Raw genomic sequence first — 13,307 nt, 5'->3', positions numbered from 1 at the left:
ACACCGTAGGAAGAAATTCTCTGTTTAAAATACAAACATACTTTTCCAATACAGGGAGATATACAGGGATCTTTGTGCACCTGTATTCACCCAGGTGCAATGGAGAATAAGTGTTTTCCAAGTAATAAAAATGCACACCATTAACACTAATAGTAGCGTTATTGAATAGCTGTGTTTCAGTCAGGTACTTCATTAACACAAGCCTGCAAATAGACTTCATATAAAAATATGTATTTGCACTCAAAAGATGATTTCTAGGTAGGAGAAAACTAACAAAAACATTTGACTATAAAAAGCAACACAAAAACTGGTTTACATATTTGCATGTGTATATATGCACACATGTAAATAAGGAAACATGCATATTTTATGAAATGCCAGATGAAAGTCACTTGACTAAAATAAACAGTAGCTATTCATTAGGTTTACCATCAGCCATCAGTTTCCTCTGGATGGTTAAGAGTCTTTGAGGAATCTTTTTCTTTCTGTTTTCAGACTGTTGTAGAATTTACATTTAAAGCCAGCTCATGCTTGCAGGCATGACTTCAGACCGGTACCAACACTCGCCAGCTAGTTGCACCTCAAACATACCCAGACAAGCAGCTGTGTATCTATAATTACTGATGCTCCCTGACACAATGTTCAATGATCTAATGTTCCCAGGCAACACATGCTGCTCAGGCCAGTATGCTGAGCTTTGGCAGACACTGATTAGTGACAGATTTTTTGTTCCAGGAAGTAAAAAAGTGAATCATTGCAAGCTTAAAGGCATCTCAACTTTCTTTGACGAAGGTCTTGATGCGGACGGACTGATATGCGTTATTATCCTGTCTGAGTGGGCAGATTGGCTGATTAACCATCTTTCATCCACAATCCAAATGAGAAGCCCACTGATGACACATTTTAAGGGGAGTGTGGTTTTGTGTGATTCGTGATATGAGATGAAGAACAGATGAAGATATGACAGTGATGACCCGTTGCTTTATTGTGACATGAAACCAAATGATGAAATTACCTTTGAGTCCACCTCACCCAATCCATTTCTGCCTGAGTTGTTTTTCCCAGTATCCATGGTAACCTAATTAGAGTAGTACAAACAAGAGGGTGGGTTTGTTGAGTAGGAATTTAGCGTAATTACTCAGAATGCGCTATGTCCCTGAGCTGACCAATCAGCTCTGACCTCTTAGGCATAAAAGAACACTGTAAACCATCTAAAGTAACCTGAAAGCACAGCTAGCACACACACACACACACACACACACTTGCACACAAATCCAACAAATACACAAGCACTCACCTAAAATTTCAGCCCATTAACTAAAGCTGAAAACATGAAAGCACAAATGTACTTTGGATGAACTCCCATTAGCAGGCACAGACTTCTAGCACTCTGCTATTAAAGGACATGCCAAAATTCCTAGGCAAACACATTGCTCCCAAAAAGCCACCTGATTTTTCAGAAACTGGCAGTGAAATTCTGTTTTCTGTCCAAACAAAAAAAACAAATTCTCTCCTTAGAAATGACCACAGCTCGTGCCTACTAGAACTCAAAAGTTTGGACACACTTTCCCATTAAATCGAATGAGATAGTGTGTCCAAGTTAGTGCACTGAGCAAACAGACAGAAAAAACATTTCCTGGGCGAAACTGTGAAAGTGTGCTATCACATCGCCTCTGACCAAGGCTTGTATTTATTAAGCTATGGAGGTGCACTGCAGTCACCAGTACCTACCCCCACAGATACAGGAAGAACATGCAAACTCCACACAGCAAGGGTTTTGAATTCAGAAGACAACAGTGCTACCCACCACACAGTGCCACAGTAAAACTGGAAAGCACTACACAGACTCGCGACAAGGCTGGTTGATGAACTAGTATGTGACGAGTTACTCTACCACTAACAAAGCCAGGAATATGTTGGCTGTAGTTATTCAAAACTACAAAAAGTATCCTTCTATTTTCTTTCCAAAATCTGCTGTCATGGATAAACAACAATATCTTCATCCACTGGGAACTCTCCAGCTCTCCACCCGAGATTATTTCTTTATCATCTGTATTTCTACTGTGTGTTTATATACACAGTGGCTTCAGAGAGTATTTAGATCTCATAACTGTTAATTGTTAGGTTACTTCAGTTGGGTTAGGTTATTTCTTAAGAGTACACAAACTTGATGCCTCACCTTAAAAATTCAACTTTTGGTTTTCTATGTTCATAAAACCACTTTCACTCTGTCCATTTAGTTTAACTGAGCTTCCACTAGAAAACAAAGGTTTGTGTGTGTGTGTGTGTGTGTGTGTACGCGCGAGCGTGTGCAGGCATATAAGCATCTGGTCAGGTGCTAACTTCAGAGAGCTCAGCCGTCTGGTCCCATCACCGTGGTGTCACCATGGAGTCCATCTCCGCCCAGGACTCTTTGGCATTAGCTGGCATCTCTGGCAGCTGATTGGCTCTACCTGTCCCCTCTGGTAACAATCACTGCCTCATTTCCAGCATAGCTGCCACTGTGTTTATTGAAAGTGATAGAGGCACAGCCTGTGCTAACTCTAGAGTGTGACACTCTGCATTTAAGAAGTTAGGAGGGGGGTGTATTTTTGTTTGTTTGTTTACTTTATTACTTTCTTTACTTTTTGCTTGGTTTTGCACAATCACCGCTGTAACAGAGGAAAAGAGACTTGGAGCCTAAAAACATTCCAGGTTCGAGTCATTATGAGCCCTGTGCAGACAACTGGATTGCGTAAAATGGGCATACAAGAATCTAGGAGTAGTAATTGCTGACTTCTGAAAAAATTCAAAGTTCACCATTCATATTTTCTGGCAGGTGCAAAGCCTAACATTAAACCTCCTGGAATCCAAAAGTTGAACAAAAGCAAAAGTCAATGTGCATGCATCAGAAGGGTTGTCTCTTCACTGTTATACCTGGAGTAGCCTCCAGCGAGTGTTGAGATCTTCTATGCGTTCCAGGTTGCTAGGCGACAGCTGGATGTCAGGTGGACCGAAAGCAGATGCCAACTGGTTCATATGAGTAACATCATCTTTAATCGGTGCAATCTCTTCTTGAAACTCCTGCATAACACAGACAAAGGACAGGCACATAAATTAAATGTAACATAAGGCAACATAGCTACCAGCATAGCTGACCAATACAAAATGGGCTGTCTCTCCTATGACTTCCACTTCATCGGGGCTATATGGACAAAGTTACCTATGACTGTGACATATGGCTTTAAAGCTGCTTTTAATACAACTCAATCATTATCAAAGTCATTTTAGTCCTTTGTAAATGTAATATAAATAACATGCTCACATATGATACAAATAATCAACTACAACTTAAAAAAGTAGATCATGTAGATTAAGTAAGGTCATTATCTTATCTTAATGTTGTCAACCAATCATTAATGACAATAACAGTGTAATGGTTGTAACTACTGTTTCACTGAAGCTGAGCATCACTCAGTTTGACCTTGACTCTGTCTATGTGCTCCGGCAGCGAGTCGATCAACAGGTCTCTCACAGGTTCCCACGCCTCCTTCACCATCTCCGCCTGCCTTAGCTGTCCGTCCAGCAAGTCTTCCGCCTCCTGGAGCTCCATCAGCCGATCGAGAGCCAACTCCAGCCTCCTCTGCCAATCGGCAGAGTCAGCATTCAATCGGTCCCATTTGGTTATCACATTATCGGCTTCCTTGCGCAGGACTCGCCCCACATTCTGGGCACGCTCTTCTGGGCTGATATCTGCTGGTTAAGAAGAAAAGAGGAGTCCGCAGTTGAGAAAAAAAAAATGGTGACAATAGGCCCAACACATTTAACTGTATCCTTGTTGCTGCATGCAGAGTCGCTGCAATCACAATCACAATGTGTCTTTGAAGGATTTCTTTTGAAAAAGTCATAAAACACAAAAAACACACTGTGAGCCTTATCGTTGTTGTAAATGTAAAGCCACTACATAATCTTTCAAACTCTTATCATATTTTTGTGTTGGATTTATGTGAAGGCCTGCTGTGTAGTCTGTCGTCTGTTTTCACAGTACCAACTCTCCTTAGCTGCAATTTAAGATGTGTTCATTTGAGTTTAAACGCCTGTTGCCTCTTTGAGAGCAACCACAAGGACAAGCAGTAGCTCTGACAAAGCCTGGCTCCTCAGAGACCATCTCACTTATTAAAGCCACTCAAGCTTTATATAGGTGCAGTTTGTGGAAAGACACATTCTCTTTTAGGAAAATGTCATCACTGTATCTTTTCGCACTTTTTAGATGTTCAAGGATGTAAGTGCTTGTTTCTCTCACAGTGATTAGCAGCTGGAGCTCACTTTTTCTTTCAGTGTTCTCTGAGTGTGTTTTAGTTGGCGGATGAATGGCTTTAATGGGCTGAAGTTAAAGTTCAGCTGTTTTCTACAAGCCTGATAACTAGGCTGCTGTCATGGTGCACAAGGTGCTGCAGGGAGGTCTGTGTATGTGTGTTACACTCCACGTGTCCCTGTTACCAGGTTGTCACTAGGATCCAGAGATCACTGTTTGACTTAGACACAGGGGAAAATGATCTGAGCCCAGCCAGAAGAAAGGTCTGTTCTGTTCACGTTAGATTTTCTTTTATGTTAGTAGCTTTTCAGGTGGTAGGGCTGATCAGAGTGTTGCTGTGGCTGGAAGTCACAAATTCATAAACTATTCCCAGTATTTACACTGAGTTTCTGCATTTAAATAACAACCTCTGTTCAATTGTAAACCTTTGGTACAATAACACAAGCTGAAAATGCTACAAAAGACTTTGTACGACTTACAACGCTTATATTCCTAATCCATCCAGCATGAAAAAAACATCAAAGCAAGTCTGAAATGCTGAAGGGGGACAATCTTAATTCTCGTAAGAAACATGGAGGACAGCCTGCATGCAGAATTGTCTGAAATTAGCCAGATAACTGTGTGTGTGTGTGTGTGTGTGTGTGTGTGTGTGTGTGTGTGTGTGTGTCTGTTACCTTTTCGCTCAGGTGAAGGCGACTCTCGGGGCAGTTCAGACAGAAAGACTCCAACATCGTCTAGGGCCTTGGTCACAACTGGATCCTTAGCTCTCAAATCCCTCCTGAAGCCCTGTGCAAAGACCAAAGTTAACAGTTTTTAGCAGTATTGCTTTGATTTTTTTAAATTTTGTATTAACAGAACTTTTCTTTGTTTTCTCACGGGCCTCATAGTGTCCCAGGATGCCTTCCTACAACACTGTATTGTGAAACATATTAATACTTGTCTTTATTGACAGTGAGTTAATACAGATATCACTGTGGTCCATTACACTTACAAAAGGTTGCACAGCTCCATGTTGTAGAGCTGCTGCTGCAGAGTTCATATGTATTCTGTGTATTATTTACATAAAATACTGCAAAGAATGATTATATTTTTCTTTTAACCCTATGACCGTATCTTCTATTTATTCTTTTATTTGCATAATGTATGTTAGTCACAGAAACATGAAGTATGCCTTGTACATAAATTATTTTTTTTTTTGCTATGAAACCACAAAGCATTTTATTATCAAATTGACAAACAGACCTTCTTACTGTGTTTTTGTCTATTGTGACTCTGAGCTCCATTTGAGCTAAGAATAGAAAAATACCCATGTATTTCACCAAGCTAAACCTATTCAAGCCATTAGGACAATTGATTCCTCCCTCTATAATGCAAATTATTGGCTGGATCCATCAGGGAAACAAGACCCCAGTGAACACCAACAAATTCCAGGCCATCTGGAACCAGGATTGTGTTTACAATACATGATCAGTGGGAAGAAAGAACAGACAAGTTTCCACCTCTAAATATCTTGGTAATTGTGTGGTTTACTAAGAGGAACAGACAATCAAATATGTGAACCTATTGTTTGACTAAGTACGGTGCCCAAACCTCTGTACTTGTTACAATTTCTCTATTTTTTTTTTACCCACATTTTTGTATACAACTGTGCTTCACATATTTTCTCTGAATTCCAAAAACCCCAACTTCTCAAATGGCAAAAACATCTCCTCAATAAGTACAATGTTATATTTTCAACCCAAATGCTGCAGAGACAGACACTGTGTCTATCTGTGGTCAGAATGTTTGTGTGAGTGTTTCCTCCTACCCGGTGTGTGTCCAGCTGTGACTGCACAGTGGGGACATCACCCCCTACAGGCCGCTCTTGCTCCAGTTGTTGACTTTTAAGCCTCAGCCAGTTGAGGAGCTCCTGCAATGACATGTGGAGCCTCTTCCACGGGGCCATCTCCGAGTCCAGGTGGGCCCTTAAAGCACACAGACATTGCATTGTATGGTTTTCCAGAACAAACTCAAAGCATTTCTGCTGTATCATAATGCAGGAAGCTGAGTGTCTCCTCACCTCATGCTGAGGGTCTTGTTGCGTAGGTCATTCCAACGCTGGTTCATGTTGTCCAGACGTCTGTGGAGCAGGGCGGCGTCCTCCGAGTCGCCCAGTGAGGTCAGGATCCTTTGGCCATTCTCATCCAGGGAGTGGTACAGCTCTGTGTGGCTGTCAATCTCTGCCTGGAGGTCCTAGTAATACACATACACAGAAACACACACGCAGGAGTCAGAGTGAGAAAAGCAACTGCAGTAAGTTCTGATGGAGCATACACTCCATTTTCTTGGTAATAGCAGCCATCTTTCAGGAATTTATTCACTGCTCAGCTGCGGTGCTCAGTAATGGGATCAGGATCTCAGAGAGTGATTTACTCTGTAAAGGCAACAACCACCAGGATTGAGCCATAACGCAGGGCTTAATGCATTGTGGATAGAACATTCTGTAACACTGAAATGTCAAAATGTGTTATTTTGAACTTCCCTTCAGGGATTAATAAAGTTTATCTCAGCTCATTTAGCCTAAAATCAGGATGGCCACTTTCACAGTGGTCCACCTGTGTTCATTTTTCCTGGACACACATCCATTCATGAAGTTAAAGTGGTCATCCTCATTTTTCTAATGCTTTAGAGATCAGTTGCAAACCAATGATAAGTCCCTTTGAGGAGTCCTCCTAAGTAATTAAGTATCCTGGAGGAGGATTTTCCACAACCTTGGCAACCCAAGGTTTGTCCCTATTAATGTCTTCAAATTGTTAAAACAAAAAAAAAAAAACAAAAAAAAAAACTACTAACCTCTGTGCTATAACACTTTGAAAGGTAAGTTGCAAACACATTCCTCAAACGGATTTTCACTTTATCTTTAGTTGGTTTTATCACCTTCAACTGTGCTGTGCTGTAAGTTCATAATAGTGATAACAGCACAATTATTGCATGGATGATGGATGAGAAAAAAAAACAATTAAATTTCATAATTTCAATTCAAATGTATCTCGTGTTTCCAAAACCGTGTAGGTCCCTTTTCAATTCAAAGTAAAACTTTACCAGACAGTGTCCTTTAATAGCATTAATAAATGTCCCTGTTGTTCTCCTATCAATCTTGTAGTCGCATTTTATTTTGGTGTTTTATGTTAAAATTTGAGTAAATCCATGAAAAGATTCCTTTAAAAGAAAACATCCTGTAAAAGAATGTTTGACTGGAACTTTTAAGATAAATTAGATTACATGAAATTTTAATGATACCTGAAGGGAAAATGGAGTCACTGCACCAGAGAATAAGCCACAGACAGAAATAGAACAAATAGAAAGTATTGAAGACAGTGAAGGTGGAGTGCAGTATTAGACTGATGAATGTGGTTTTAGAAAGTTTTCTACAGCTTTTCCTGTGAGTTAAATGTTCAGCTTTGCACACTAGGAATCAGCTCGAACACTGTGCTTTCACTGAACATAAACTCCGATGTCTTCATTTTAAACTGATTATATCACGATGCTGATATTACTTCTATATTTCCCTATACTTCTATATTTCATCAAAAATCTGTGTGGAAACAGCAAAATATCTCAATGAAGCTATTTGGTGTAAAACAGTGGATTTATTCCAAACCTCTCTACAAAAATAAACACACACACACACACACGCACGCACACACGCACACACAAAACAGTTCATGTGTCCAAACATTAAACTTTAACAACTATACTTCACTAATGCTCAACAATTACCTTGACTTATGTAGCAAAAGCTTTGTTATAGATGGTAATCTGAATTTAGGATTAAAGTGCATATTAACAAAATAGTGCTTGATTTTCTGTCCCAACCTGAACATGGTAGATCTTCCTGCGCAGCATCATCCAAACTTTACTCAGGTATCCACAAACTAGACAACAAGAAGCAGCAGCATCATTTGCTTCTTCTGTTCTCTCAGGATTAGCCCCCAATGTAAGAGCATAAGGATGCCCTCTGTGTAAATGTGTGTGACAGAGAGAGATTTGGAGATGAAGAGGAAGGGAGGGATCATTAGAGAGATGGAGGGAGAGTTTAGTTACATATAAAAAGGGAGTTGGAGTGTGAGTCAGAGTGAGTTAGAAAGACAGAGTGGGTGAGAAAGAGAGGGGCGATAGAGTAGGAGGAGGAGGAAAGAGGCAAAGAGAACTTGAAAGGGTGTATAACACGATGAGTGCACTCATTTTCCAATTAAGCCTTATCTGTGTGCAGTCTTATATCCTGAGTGTGTGCACACTCTGGATGCTACGCCGCGTTGCCATCCGCCATTACAATTGGACACAGAAGACTATCTCAGTGCTCCATACAGTGCTGCTGTTGTACTGTGTGTGTGTGTGGAAGGGAAGTGCACAGAGACATGGATTTTCAACAGTGTGTGTTGAAAATTAATTTCCAAAATGCTGCCTGTGTGCCCATGTCTTTTCTTTACAGTACGTAAGTTGTGTGAATGTGTGTATTTGTATGCAAGCATCCATGCACGCACGCGCTGTTCCACCAGAAAGAGTATGTGGGTGCAGGGTGAGGGCCGAGGGTCAAAATCTGTTCTCTCACAGAACAGAGCCTTCCCTTCAACACCCACAATGCAGTAGGGAAATTCTGCATTTGTCTGCCAGGCAGCACCAGACCAATGAAATGTCTCTATGCTGCCATGTCAGCATTCCTGTCATGCCAGCGGGGGCAGAGAGTCAAGGAAGACTGTCTTAAACTCTGGGTCAAAAACTGGAACTGTACTGGCTGTGAAGTACAAAACACTGTAATCACTATTTTCATTTTCTGTAGGGGTCTAGATCACTGCTGGAGCCTTTTTGCCCTTCTTAGTAATCACTTATCAGTCAAACAGTGTGGGAGGGGCTACGTACAACATCTTTTTGTGTTGGTGAGGTTTGAGTGTCTGTAGATAAAAGTGTTTTGACTGTTCTGTCACAGTACTGATCTGCCAGATTTCTCTTCTTCTGCTCACATATTTTCAAATGTTTTTTAAAACAATACTCACATTTCCTGCAATTGTTCTGCCTGTCCCTATTGGCCGTGATTAGCTAATATAAAGCTTCAGCATTCTGAGATAGATGGATCAAGTGGTTATCTTGCAAACATAGGCAGAATTTTGTACTAAAAAGGCTGTAAGTTTGGACCTTAGGAGTTTGTTTCCAGTTGATTATATCCCCCTTCACAGCCAGAATGGACAAGAGGAATGATTCTACTGACCAATAAATCTTTTGTGACATGCAGCAGGGGTTCCTGTTTTTAGCTTGAACTGGCTGCGTTACAGTTTATATGCTGTGCCTTCAACCCTCAGGCCACGCCAGCACCTCTGTGCCTTGCTGTCCTAAGGAAAACCAGTTGCACTGTGCAGCTTTCGTTTTGATGATGGAAACAGCATAACAGCACATTTAGAGTGGCAATGAAAATCAACGTTGCAATAAAACAATAACCAACCAGGCCATTCAGTTACATCTTAATGTATGTGATCTGGAAAGCCCTCAGTGGAGCTGTGCACAGTTTGGGGAACAGGGATTTTTAACAGAACGAAGAAGAGCTGTGTGTGTGTGTGTGTCCTACCTTCCACTGGCCCAGCAGCTTCCTGGCTGCCTCAGGCTGCTCCTGCAGTCTCTCCTTGTTGGTGGCATCTATTAAAACGTTGCAGGTCGTCTCAGCCTCCGTTAGCCAGCTGAGGAACTTGTCCAGGTCGAGGTAGAACTGCTGCAGCAGCTTCAGAGCTGCCTCTAGAGCTGCCTCCCTGTCTGACACACTGAAGAGACAGGTACATGTCATATCCAAGGCAAGTAACCAATAGCAAAACTTAATAAGATTCATACTTCATTTCATTGTAAGCATTTTTATTAATATTTTTAAGGTAAATTTCATTCTGAATGTAAGTAAAAGTTTTATTTCCACATTTCCAAACTATTAAAGTCTCCCTGCAGCTGAAAAAAAATTGAAGACCAAGCAATTCCAAGTCAGGCAACAAAAACAATACTAAAAGCAGATACAGGTAAGAGTGTAAAAGTGCACAATTACTATATAATTGACTATTATTATTCTCCTAGATAAGTAAGACTAGTGCAGGTGACTGGAGCGGAAAATATGACAGCAGCAGGTTGCACCACATCCTTAGCAAGATAATCACATTTCACTTTGCCCTGCTGTTCTGTGGAAAACTCCATGCTCCTTGTGCATCATGAAATCAGAAAATATACCAATGGTTTCTTTCTTGTGCTCAAGCAGCCTCTTGAATGTGAGGTTTGTGTTATTACCGTTTGTTGATGTGCTTCCAGGTGGCCATCATATTGTCATTGATCTGGGTGACCTTGTGCGTGTCGTCATTAGCGTACAGTGTCAGCAGTTTGTCAGCCAGTGTGTTAGTTTTATCCACCTGACCCTGCCACTGCTGCAGCTCCTTCACAAAGAGCTGGAGAGGGAGGAAACCAGGGAGGAAAGAAGGAAACAAGTGAACAAGGGTGATGATTCACACTCAACTTCTAAAGTCTTTTGAGTCATTCCCACTATGAGTAATATTTTTTGAGCATGCAAAATGGAAAAACCGTGTGCATCTAAATGAGGAGCTAATTACAAAGCTAATCTAGACACACATAGATTGTATAGATAAGTGTGCATCCAGTGAGTAGCCCACTTTCAGCTCAGTATGTTGTTTCTTCAGTGCGTCCACAGTGTAAGTGATCTCCTGCCAGGACTCAAGCCTCTCACTGGCCCTCTTGATGAGATGATCCACCCCCTTCTTGGCATCTAGCCAGTCGATGGAGTCCTGCAGCATGTTGTGAAGCTGTTTCGTCCTATCTGAGAGTTTGGTTTGAGAGTCTTCCCACTGAGCCTGAAGCCTGTCAACTAAAACAACCAACATCCCAGATCATAATCTCAAAAAGTTCTTGATCATCAAAAATCTTATGAGGAACACAAGGAATAATAAAAAAAAAAATTAGTGTGGCACATTATTGCTTGTGTACATTTGTTTCACTGTTTAAATCTGCATTAACTTTGACAAAAAAGTGATGAGATGACACATTCTTCACATGGAAATCTTAGCAGCTTTAGCTCCTGGTGTGTGTGTGTGTGTGTGTGTGTGTGTGTGTGTGTGTGTGTGTGTTTGAGACCTACTACGCTCAGTGATAGCGTTGCGGGTCTCCTGGTTGCTGGTTTTGTTCTTCAGGTTCTGGGCTGCCGTGACCTGTCTTTCCAGGAGGGGGCGCCTCTGGTCCAGCTCCTGCAGAGAACCCTGAAAACACACAATCCATATTGCTAATGCCTTGGCTGATTAACAAGTTAATTAGTCCACTTTAGCAATAAAAAATAAGGAATAGATACATGCAGCATATGCATTACATTGTTTTTATGTTTTTGTTTTTTATCTTAATCGTGTACATTATTTATAAATCTGATGGCCTTTTGCATCGTTTCATGTATCCTACTAAACCACACTTCCCTGTGTGTTTGATATCTAGTTACTTGTGACTTTTGAATTCCTCACCTTGAGCTGGCTGATGTTGCTGTTGATGTTTTCCAGGTCCGCCACCACCACTCGCTTGTTCTGCACCATGTTGTCCAGCATCGTCAGCCAATCGATTAGCTCAGCCCAGGACTTGTTGAACTGAGCCAGCCCTGCAGATTCAGGCTGAGAACGTCCTGTCAGACTTTCATCTAGAAGACACACACACACACACACACACACACACACACACACACACACACACACACAGTGATTAGACTATTTGTTTGTGTCCAGTTGTAGACACATCAATCGCGCTGACCTAAATGTACTGTACAAGCCTTCCTTCAAGCACAAATGATAAGGAATGTCCTGCATTTCATTCTTAGTATATGTGGAATGACACAAAGTGATAACAGACAAGTTTAGTGATGATAATGTGGTAATTTGATCCCAGTTCTGGTGCTAACGCTAATCCTAAGTCCTCTAACATTTCCTTATCAAGGTGAGGGAAGGTGAAAATATGCACTATACCCAACCCATTAAAAGGCTTACTGGCTTTTTTGGCCACCAGGAGAGCAGCCATTCTCTCTTTATGTTGCCGCACCAGCTCCAGGATCACTGTCCAGTCTTCCTTTAGCTTGTCATATTTCACCTGTCCAACACACACAGTCAGAATTCAAAAATAATTGCAATCAAAAGCTTTTGTTTTTATACAGCTACTTTCACTGGGGAAAGCTCAGTAGAACTTTTTCTAATATGATTCAGTGTTTTTGATCTTCAGAAGATGTCATGTTTTCTGACAAACATTAATGAAGTATTTAATATTGATCTGATGAAGTGTTTGAAGCAAAGCCAGTGGTGGGATGAAAGGAAAACGTGTTACATTTATGTTATTCCCCAGAGGAGCACAGCAGTTGGGCACATTAACGAACAAAATGTCTTTTTTGCCATCACATTTCAAGAATTCAATTCTATTGATTGTGTAAAAATAAAAAAATAAAAAAATGAATGAGATGCCTTCACATGAAACAGTGACCAGGATATAAAGAAGAATATATGCCACAATAAATTCTGGTTCTTCAATACGTGTTGACAGTTTGATTGCCTCACCTTGTCTGATTGGCTGGGAGGAGCAGCCCTGTACAGCTGACCAGCTCTCTCCAGAACTGACTCCACTTCTGGCTGTTTGACTTGTACTTCCTCAATGACCTGGAGAAGTGAACAGAGAAACAGCTCATAAAGGATGTCCTAAGGAAAAAACTGTTAAAACAAGAATCCAAACAAAATTGCTGTGTGCATTTGTGTGTGTTTGTGGGTGTGTGAGTCCTACTCTGGGTGGTGGCTCCTCAGGACTGTGCTCTAACTTGGTTCTAGTGCTGGATGCCCAGGCTGACAGGTCATCCAGCTGACCCTGAAGCTGCTGCAGCTCCCTCAGCAGCCCTTCGATCTCCCACTGACGCTCAGGCAGAGCCCTGGACACCTAAACAAACATAGTGTGAATTTTTTTCAGGCACATAGCACTCTTAAAA

The 13,307-nt window shown here is 41.2% G+C and overlaps 1 protein-coding gene across 6 annotated transcripts in view; it reads right to left on the bottom strand.

Moving 5' to 3' along the window:
• The window catches only part of dmd (dystrophin), a 216,353-nt gene that overhangs the window by 40,768 nt on the left and 162,278 nt on the right, over positions 1-13,307 (bottom strand). For 4 of the 6 annotated variants that reach the window (XM_026301384.2, XM_026301380.2, XM_026301383.2 and 1 more), the window contains 13 exons: positions 13,109-13,258; positions 12,889-12,987; positions 12,331-12,430; positions 11,818-11,987; positions 11,448-11,565; positions 10,966-11,177; positions 10,589-10,743; positions 9,894-10,083; positions 6,354-6,526; positions 6,102-6,258; positions 4,969-5,080; positions 3,464-3,735; positions 2,917-3,063 (listed from right to left, as the gene is read on the bottom strand). In XM_026301384.2, the coding sequence (XP_026157169.1) occupies positions 2,917-3,063; positions 3,464-3,735; positions 4,969-5,080; positions 6,102-6,258; positions 6,354-6,526; positions 9,894-10,083; positions 10,589-10,743; positions 10,966-11,177; positions 11,448-11,565; positions 11,818-11,987; positions 12,331-12,430; positions 12,889-12,987; positions 13,109-13,258 (2,055 nt within the window). Of the gene's footprint in view, positions 1-2,916; positions 3,064-3,463; positions 3,736-4,968; positions 5,081-6,101; positions 6,259-6,353; positions 6,527-8,149; positions 8,305-9,893; positions 10,084-10,588; positions 10,744-10,965; positions 11,178-11,447; positions 11,566-11,817; positions 11,988-12,330; positions 12,431-12,888; positions 12,988-13,108; positions 13,259-13,307 lie in introns of those variants that run through there. The other 2 variants (XM_026301381.2, XM_026301386.1) reach the window with 2 other exon arrangements.

The sequence above is a fragment of the Mastacembelus armatus genome, chromosome 2, assembly GCF_900324485.2.
Source record: "Mastacembelus armatus chromosome 2, fMasArm1.2, whole genome shotgun sequence".
Taxonomy (NCBI): domain Eukaryota; kingdom Metazoa; phylum Chordata; class Actinopteri; order Synbranchiformes; family Mastacembelidae; genus Mastacembelus; species Mastacembelus armatus.
Note: the sequence above shows the minus strand (reverse complement) of the source record. Positions and strands in the feature narration are given on the sequence as shown.